Source organism: Oryctolagus cuniculus, chromosome 8 (assembly GCF_051225735.1).
Source record: "Oryctolagus cuniculus isolate XC-2025 breed Fujian yellow rabbit chromosome 8, ASM5122573v1, whole genome shotgun sequence".
Classification (NCBI taxonomy): domain Eukaryota; kingdom Metazoa; phylum Chordata; class Mammalia; order Lagomorpha; family Leporidae; genus Oryctolagus; species Oryctolagus cuniculus.
In genome coordinates this window covers 46,121,839-46,130,939 of record NC_142874.1, presented here as the reverse complement: position 1 = coordinate 46,130,939, position 9,101 = coordinate 46,121,839, and the positions used below count along the sequence as shown (strand labels likewise).

Below are 9,101 nucleotides of genomic sequence, written 5' to 3'. Positions count from 1 at the left end.
ATGGGATACCAGCATCGCAGGCAGTGGCCCAACCTGCTATGCCACAAGGTAGGCCCCTACGTTACTCATCTGAGAGATTCAGCCCAGCCTAAAAACCAGCAGACACCATCAGCCAGAAGCACAGGACCATCGCCGTGGTGGCACCAGGAGCACTGAACAGTGAGTTTGGGAGGTTCCAGCTGCTTCCAGCTACTGAGAACCCTAAGAAATCACGCTTTGGGCCTTTGTTCCTCTTCCATTAAGAAAGGATTCTCTGACGCCCCCTTGGAAATCTCCTAACACCTCTTCTAGTACAGCTGGATCTTGTGACTTCTCTATAAGGCTGGTTCCAAGTTAAAACAAGTGTTAGTGAGACCACAACTCATGGTGTGGTCACCTAAGCAGGCAGCCCTTTGAACCACCAGATTCTGTTTGTCTGAACTACCTTTGAGTCTCTTCCCCTTAGTACACTACCTGACACTTTATTGCTATTATTCTAATTATTAATTAGAATTAGACAGATAGAGCACCCATATATTGGTTTACTCCCCAAATGCCACCAGTAGTCAGCACTGGGGCAGCACTGAAGCTGGGAACCTAGAACTCAAACCAGGTCTCCCACATGAGTAACAACAACCCAATTTCTTGAGCCATTACTGCTTCCTTCCCCGGGTTCCCATGAGTCAGCAGCAGGATGCAAGTGTCCTAACAAGTACCTTAACTGCTAGGCAAAACACTTGCCCCTGCTAGACATGTTCAGGCACTCAAATCCTTACTGAATGAGAGGCATAGCTTCTTCTACCACACAAGTGGGATTTCTAACAAGAGGCAATATGTTCACATTCATATTTTTGGTTCATGGTAGGGACTCATCAATGAATGAATGTACAAGCACACACATGCTCAAGAGTCCCATGGCCCAGGTGACCAACTTCAGCCCCTGATTACCTTCTGCTTTGCATTAAGCTCCAGCTGTGTTTGTAGAATCTGAGCTAATCGATGGTGCAGGTTATGTCATTAGTGTATTTTACATTCTCTGTGGCATTTCCATACTGCAAAACATGAGCTATACTTTTGCTAAGTGTGTTTACCAAAATAAGATTGCAATTGTATCCTATTTAACAGCAAAAGAGCTATTTTGACCTCCAGGGAATATTAATATCATCTTTAATATTTACTAACTGTTCTTTAGATTGACTATACCATAAACATCCCTTAATCTTTAGGGATGAATAGAAACTAGCAATAAATTCATTATATATGTGTTTTTTCCACTCAGGGAAATTAATTGCTACTCCTGCAGTATCTAAAAAATGACTACTGTCAATTCTTTCGAGTAGAGTAAGGAATCTATATGCTTTGCATGCGATACCCAAACATTTACAACACAAAATACATCTATTCCTAGGAGTCTTTCTGCTGCTTTCTTTGAAGCATATTTTTTGAGGAAAGACTGCTGGTGAGAGGGCTTATGATTCATTAAAGTTGTTGACTGATTCGAACACTTAACTGCCAACCTGTTCTTTCAGAGAGTGTTTTCTCCCACCTTGGCACCATTCTGCCAATACATATGTGCACCATGTGGAAGAAGTGCATGTGTGTCCTGAGAGCTGGCGTACTGTGCATGCTATTTAAATAGAACTTTGATCTCTATTCAAAGGGTTCTTTTTTGTGTGACTCTTAGAAACAAATGCTCTTTTTTCCCCCCACAAGGTGACCAGAACTAGGCTCTAAGTACAGAGCCAGTGTATTATGTAGCTCTTTGTTTCCTTGAAGAAAATTCCACAAATGTTGATTCACTAATTTACTCTAATGAAAAAGCTGTAGGCAGTCTCAAGTCTGAGCAAGCGTGAATGTTAGAAAGGTCTCTCTAGACTTACAATGCGGTTTCCAATGTTCTGTCTGGAATAGGAATATAAATAGAGCACGCAAGATGCTTCTGTTAAGACACAGTTAAGATAGAACATTTTTGATACTTGAAAATAAAGGTTTTAGAACTAAAATGATTCCAGAAAGTGTGATCTTCTTCCAGCCAAGGTGGAAGAGGAGGAATCGAATTTACCCTTCTGAGACAACCAAAAATACAGAGGAAAAGGCATGAAAAAAAAATGACTTCCAAGAGACTAGAGATCAATGAAGGACAGTGATGCTCAAATTAAACACAGGAACAAAGCTTTGTGATGACAGCTTAGACAAGGATTTCCGAGATGCAGTAGGGAAACCAGAATCTACAAAAGAAAACAACCAATGGACCATTCACAGAAACAACTCCTGCTCTTCAAAGACTACGGTTAAGAGAATGAAAAGCTATACACTGAGAGAAAATATTTGCAAATCTTTGTATCACCTATCTGACAAAGAATCTGTTCACAAAATATATAAAGAACTCTCAAAAAACAATTAGACAATAATTCAATTTTAAAAAAATAAGCACAGGAGTTGCAAAGACACCTAATCAAAGACGACATTGGGATGGTAAATGAGCATGTGAAAAAACTGCTCAACACCATAATCATCAGGGAAATGCAAACTACAAGTCACAGTAGGATACTACCACATAGCTATGGGAATGGCTAAAGCTAAAACGATTCACCATCCCACGGGTTAAACAGGATGTGGAGTAGTCTGACCTCTCATGTACTTGCTATGGTAATGTAAAATAAACTACTTTGGAAAACACTTTGGCAGTTCCTGTTTTTTTTTTTTTTTTTAAAGATTTATTTTATTTATTTGAAAGACTGTTACAGAGAGACAGAGAGGCAGAGAGAGAGAGAAAGAGAGAGGTCTTCCATCCTCTGGTTCACTCCCCAATTGACTGCAAGGGCCAGAGCTGAGCTGATCTGAAGCCAGGAACCAAGAGCTTCTTCCAGGTTTCCCAGGTGGGTGCAGGGACTCAAGGACTTGGACCATCTTCTACAGCTTTCCCAGGCCATAGCAGAGAGCTGGATGGGAAGTGAAGCAGCTGGGACTTGAACCGGCGCCCATATGGGATTCTGGCGCCTCAGGCTGTTTCTTAAAAAATGCAAATATGTCCAGGTTTTCAACTACTAGATTTCATCCAAGGAAAGAGAAAGTATATGTCTATGTGGAGAATTGGATGTACAGCACAGTTTTATTTTGTAAGAGCTCCCAAACAGGAAACATCCCAAATGTTCATCAACAGGTGACTACCACAAAGTGTAGAACAGCCATACAATGGGACGCTACTCAATAGAAAAAAAAAAGGAACTACCCAAAGACCCCGAAAGATTAAGTGCTTCATGATTCCAGTTATACAAAATGCTAGGAAATGCAAACTAATCTGTATTGACAAAAAACAATATAGAAAGTAATTAGGGAGTAGGAAGTATGAGGAAAGGTAAAGGAAAAGCAGGGGGAGTGGCTGGCTCTGTGGCATAGCAGGTAAAGTCACCGCCTGCAGTGCTGGCATCCTATATGGGCGTCAGTTCGAATCCCAGCTGCTCCACTTCTGATCTAGCTCCCTGCTGTGGCCTGGGAAAGCAGTAGAAGATGGCTCAAGTCCTTGGGCCCCTGCACCCATTTGGGAGACCCCGAAAAAGCTCCTGGCTCCTTGCTTCAGATCCACACAGCTCTGGCCATTGCAGTCATCTGGGGAGTGAACCAATGGATGGAAGTCCTCTCTGCCTCTCTCTGCCTCTGCCTCTCTGTAACTCTGCCTTTCAAATAAATAAATAAAACGTTTAAAATAAAAAAAAGCAGGGGGAAACTCTTGGGGTGATAGGAATCTCTGTTTTATTGATTGTGGTGACAATTTTATGGGTGTGTATGTATCTTAACACTTGTCACATTGTGCAATTTCAATTTATTCAATTCATGGCATATCAATTACACCTTGATTGCCACTCCAAAACCCCAATACACTAACTTGCTCTGGGATATTGTACAGAAAATCAGCATTTATGATACAACTACTTGACAACTACTCGACAACTACTCACTGAGCCCCTGTCTTGTGCCAGGCAGAGAAGGCTTTGACCTCTGGGCCACTGGGTGAAACCTCTTTGTGTTTCCGTTGTGATATGTGGAAGGCTGAAGAACACATTTTACTATTTGTTGTTAGTCTCACTGCTTGCAAATTGCTTCAGAATGTGTCATCTGTATTATGTTTTGTGATGACAGTTACACATGTGCTAATTTTTATACTGTTTTTTGCTTGCCTGTACAAGTAAGGGAATTCACTATGAAGGAACCACAAGACGGCAATGGGATCTCTACTGGAAGGCCTTTCAGTGAAATCAACAGAATAAGGTTAACCTGCTATGTGTCCTTGTGTAGATCACCAGGAGCTTCAGCAGAAAACGCGTGGGGAGACCCAACTCTAGTTTCCTGTATTTCCTTCTGTGAGAGTCACCAGGTGCATCATTCGCTGGGTTCCCTGACTCTTCACCTTGCCATCATCTCTTATTTCTTAGATTTTTCACTAAACTGCCCTCTTTAAGCCACTGATAGTTACGAAACTATCATGAATTTTCCTTGCAGAGATTCTTCTTGTCCCATGAAAAGATCAGGGAAAGCAAAGATCAGTGATACACACAGTCTCAGTGTAAAGCACTGGAAAGAGACTTTTTTTTAATCAATCAACTACATGTCATTAGCATCCCAGGGAGATCACATTCCACTTGCATAAGTGGTCTAAAGGAGGGGCCATTATGTCAATAGTAATATTACAATATTGCTCATCAAGCCTGCCAACATTTCCCTTAATGTTAGAGAAAATATTTGCAATAGAATTACTCAAAACATATAGGCTGCACTCAGGCAATAAATTTTCCAAAAGAAAGTATGGAAACCTCACAACTATGAAAAACTAAACTTGCAGGACTATGTACAAGATTCTTTGAGCCAGAATTGGAAAAGCTGCTTGCAAAGTGAAACAAGGAGCATATTTTAAATAATATAATACAAATTATCTAAATCAATATTTTATAGAAACTGCTAACACACATGTACACCTTGTAGATGTTTAATTGATTAAATTAGAAACAAGCTCACCATCCACTCTCTCTATTTATGCAAGACAAGGAAGATGACTCCTATGAAGAATAATGAATATAGTATTCAAAATTTGGCAAAGGTTGAGATGATCCATGCTGGCCCTGAACCACTAATAATGTTTTGAAAGATTGGGTTATTAGATTAACAGTTGTAGAAGATGGACACTATTTATGCAATGTTAGAGCAAACATTTTTATTAACCAAATGTTTCCTAACTTGCAAACAAAAATGTGAAACTCAATCTGACACCTGTAGCAAACACGAGAGCCTTCCTTGGTCCAAGGCACAGCGCTATCCCTGGTGCTATAAATGAGATTTGATCCGAAGGTTATCAAAAGAAAAATCTCCTTCTTCCCCTTTTAACTCTTGCTGCCTCTCACCACCTATTTTCTTTCCAAAGCCCTGAAATCTCTTAGCTCTCTGCTTTCATTTCTTCAACAGCACATGTAGAGTGGTTGATCCTTCACTGAACAAGAACCAAGGGCTCTACTTACATCATGCATGGAGTCCAGGAGCTTGGTGAGTTGGTAGAACCTCTGCCAGCTCTGCCCAGAGTTGTTGGGACACTTGGTTACCATCTTCCTCAGCTCCTTGATGTAGTTTGCCCTCATTTCTTCAAATGCAGCCTGGCTTTTGAGGCCATCTTTTGGAACTGTGTTGAGGAATACAGATATGTAAACCCCAAGGCTGAAAACGGTTCTAGCATCTTCTCAGTTAGGTGGCCTAGAACATTTTGCGGTTATACATTGATGATAAAGTTGGATGCCGAATCCCAATTAGTTGCAATTACAAATAAATATGGGTGCTATCAACTGGTACACACTTGTTCAAGTTATACACAAGAGAGTAACTTTGAATTATTGCAAGTGTATCATTATGCATTTTGCATATATTAGCTCACTTGAACCTGTCCCCCATGTTATGACTTAAACATCATATTATTCTCATTTTACAGACAAGGAAACTGAAGGTTGCATGTTGAGAACCTGCCCAAGCAAACAATAAATACACACAGCAGAGAAGGGATAGTAAAAGCTTAAGTCTGTTTCCAAAGCCTGCCTCTGAACCACAGTGCTATACTGTCTGATGGCCTGTCATCAAAGTGTTTTATGAATCCTAACTTGCCAATACCTTGGAAATACGAAAGTATATTTTGATTTTCCCATGACAACCGGAAGAGCCACAATCCAGGCTGGGCTAGAGTTGGAAAACTTCATCTTCATACTCAAGTTCAAATCAAATACGTTCTGGGAAACTGGCCCTCTATGGGAGGCTGCTGCACACCTGTCCAGCCCTTGCTATTCTGGGCATTTGGGGAGGAAACCAGCAGATTGGAGCTTTCTCTACGTCTGTCTGTCTCAAATAAAATAAATAACTCAACACTTTTGAAAAAAGAAGACTTTGGAACTCAGCACGTGTAAGCATGTCCAATGCTAGGAGGATCTTTCCCAGGCAGGACCAGGTTTATTGAGAAAAGGTGCAGTGTGTGCAGGAGGTGGCATGGGCAGAGGTTAGGGTAGAGCCAGCCCCTTTGAAAATTTTACGTCTACTTTGTCACTGTAGGCAATAAAAAGGTATGTTTGTGCTTTAACTCTGAGAAATAAAATCACCCAGAACTTTATTTTCTAGTTGATGAAGACCTAATGAACATTCATCTTGTGACACTAACATTCTGATTTTGAAACTGCTCTTATTTTCACTGTTTAACTGCACATATTTGCAGTTTTTCATAATTGGTGTAAATAATAATATGGTCGTCAGCACTTTAGAATGGCTAAGGATATTCATGAATATTATGTGCAACCCTGGGAGCTGGCATACTACAATTACCAAATAAACCCTGCTACTCCATAGAAAGATGTGAAGTATTTTATAAATTAACTTCTTAATCTCCTTGAGTTTAACCGTTGAGGGTTTTGATTTGTGGTTTATTTAAATCTATTTTTGTGGGGGGGGATTAAGCTCCTAATAGCGACTGCACACATTCCTGAGGCTACCACAGTATTAGTTGTGGTTTTAAATATTTGACATTCATATTAGCAGTTAAATGTATTTCATTATATAATACATAGGGGTTTTTATCTTAAAATGAAAACCTTGTTTTGGAAGTATAAACATGAAAGAGGAATGGTAGTAACCAGAATGTCAATCCTAAAACCACACATCTACTTTCTATCAAAATTTTAACATTGCCTTAAAACTTTCTAAAAGAAACAGAAAGTTTGCAAATCTCAGCCTACACTGACAATCCACAAGTTAACATTTTTTAGGTTATGAAATTGGAAAAAGTAAACTTTTAGCTTTTCCAAAATAAGATACTTATATGGATGTCATCCTATACGCTAAAAAGCGACATAACATTAAAATACAGTGAATACATTTTCGGGCTATATTTCAATACATCTAAGATTAACCAAAAACATTCATATTTCTGATAGTTGTGCTATCAAAAATTCTCAAGATTATAACAACTTGTATCAAATATTATTACTTGCATTTTGCTGCTGTAACTGAAATATGTTTTACCAGTTTCCTAGCCAGATTTTTTAGAAGTTGAAACAAACCCACAAATAAAGGGAACTTAAGCAAAACCTCCAATTTTGGAGGTTTGCCCAGAATTTCTGCATTTACTTATTAAATGCAGCAGAGCTGCTGGAAATCGTCCAAAAGCTATGGGCTGGAGAAGAGCAAAGAGACAACGCGGTAGAAGTCTGTCTGTTTTCCTCTGTAAGCACCAAGAACATGGCATGCTCTTGAGGCCATGACCAAAAAACTTTCTGATATGCTGGACATCAGGTGTGCAATTTAACAGCCCCAAATAAGAACATGTTTCATTCATTGTATCACAAATTAGCAAAATAAACTTATGGAAGGCTGCAGTTTCTATGACTCATACAATTCTTTACTTATGTTTTCCTGCCTTTTTATATTGCTTTCCCTGCATCCAGAAAAATTCAGAATGGAAAGCAGTGAGCTACTTGGATGCTATTGCATACTTCAGGTCACTTCAGAGTAGTATCAGAATCTATGAATGAGTAGGAGGGTAAAAAAAGGGTGAGAGAGCAATTAGGAATTAGCAGTCAAAATTTATAAAGAATTAATATTACATATGTATTTTAGGTGAAAATATTTCATTTAAACTGTCACACATCTGATATGATTTTTTTTTTTTAACCAGCAGTGGTTGACAACATAGCTTGGAAAAGAGAATAAAATCACTTTCATTGAATTGAAAGGTGGGATTGCCAAAGTTATACTCCAGAGAGGATAAATTAGGAACAACAGAAACCTTGAAGGCAAGTGGAGCGAGGGGCAGCAGCCTGGTTCTGCTGACCCGGCAAACATGGACGCTACAGGAGATGGGCTGTGTGTGATTAGTGAGGAATGGTGAGGCCTGTGGCAAACCAGAGGACATGCCCTGCCCTGGGCAATCAAATTCAATGAAAAGAAAACAAAACAAAAGGCCAAAAGCAACCCCCGAAACGTGTGCTGGCCAAAGAAAACACAGCTGTGACCTGCTGGCCCCCCCTTCCTGCCTGCACTGCCTGCCCCTCTGCCATGGTGCCGCCCTGGATTCCATCTGCTCCCCTCTGGGCCTCCCCGACTGCCGTCCGCACTCTCTGCTTCTGAGAGCGAGGGAGCAACTCTGATGCGAAGTCCAAAGTCCTGGGGTTGAGTCCCAAGGATTCTGAACCAACAACCACTTAGATGCTTGTTTTGTCAGCTTTGCAACAGGCTTGTCAATCTCCCAGCACTGAATTAAATTAGAAGTATTAATATAGAAACACGCTTTACAAATCGTGAGGTGTTTAGCATATGAGGGAACCTCAAAAAGTTCATGGAAAATGGAACTAAAGGATAAGTTTATGTTGGTGCAAACAAAATGTGGCATCTGGGGCTGGTGCTGTGGCGCAGGGGGTTAAGCTCCTGCTTGCAACACAGACATCCCATATGGGAGTGCTACTTCAAATCCCAGCTGCTCTGCTTCTGATCCAGCTCCCTGCTAATGTGCCTCTTGGACACCAGTGAATGATGGCTCCAGTGCTTGGACCCTGCGTCCATGTGGGAGAGGATGGAGTTCCTGGCTTCTGCTTGAACCTGGCTCA

General features: G+C 40.5%; 1 protein-coding gene across 13 annotated transcripts in view; it reads right to left on the bottom strand.

Moving 5' to 3' along the window:
* NR3C2 (nuclear receptor subfamily 3 group C member 2) overlaps positions 1-9,101 on the bottom strand; it is a 375,513-nt gene that overhangs the window by 30,554 nt on the left and 335,858 nt on the right. For all 13 annotated transcript variants that reach the window (XM_070047457.2, XM_070047456.2, XM_070047454.2 and 10 more), the window contains one exon: positions 5,490-5,647. In XM_070047457.2, the coding sequence (XP_069903558.1) occupies positions 5,490-5,647 (158 nt within the window). The remainder of the gene's footprint in view (positions 1-5,489; positions 5,648-9,101) is intronic.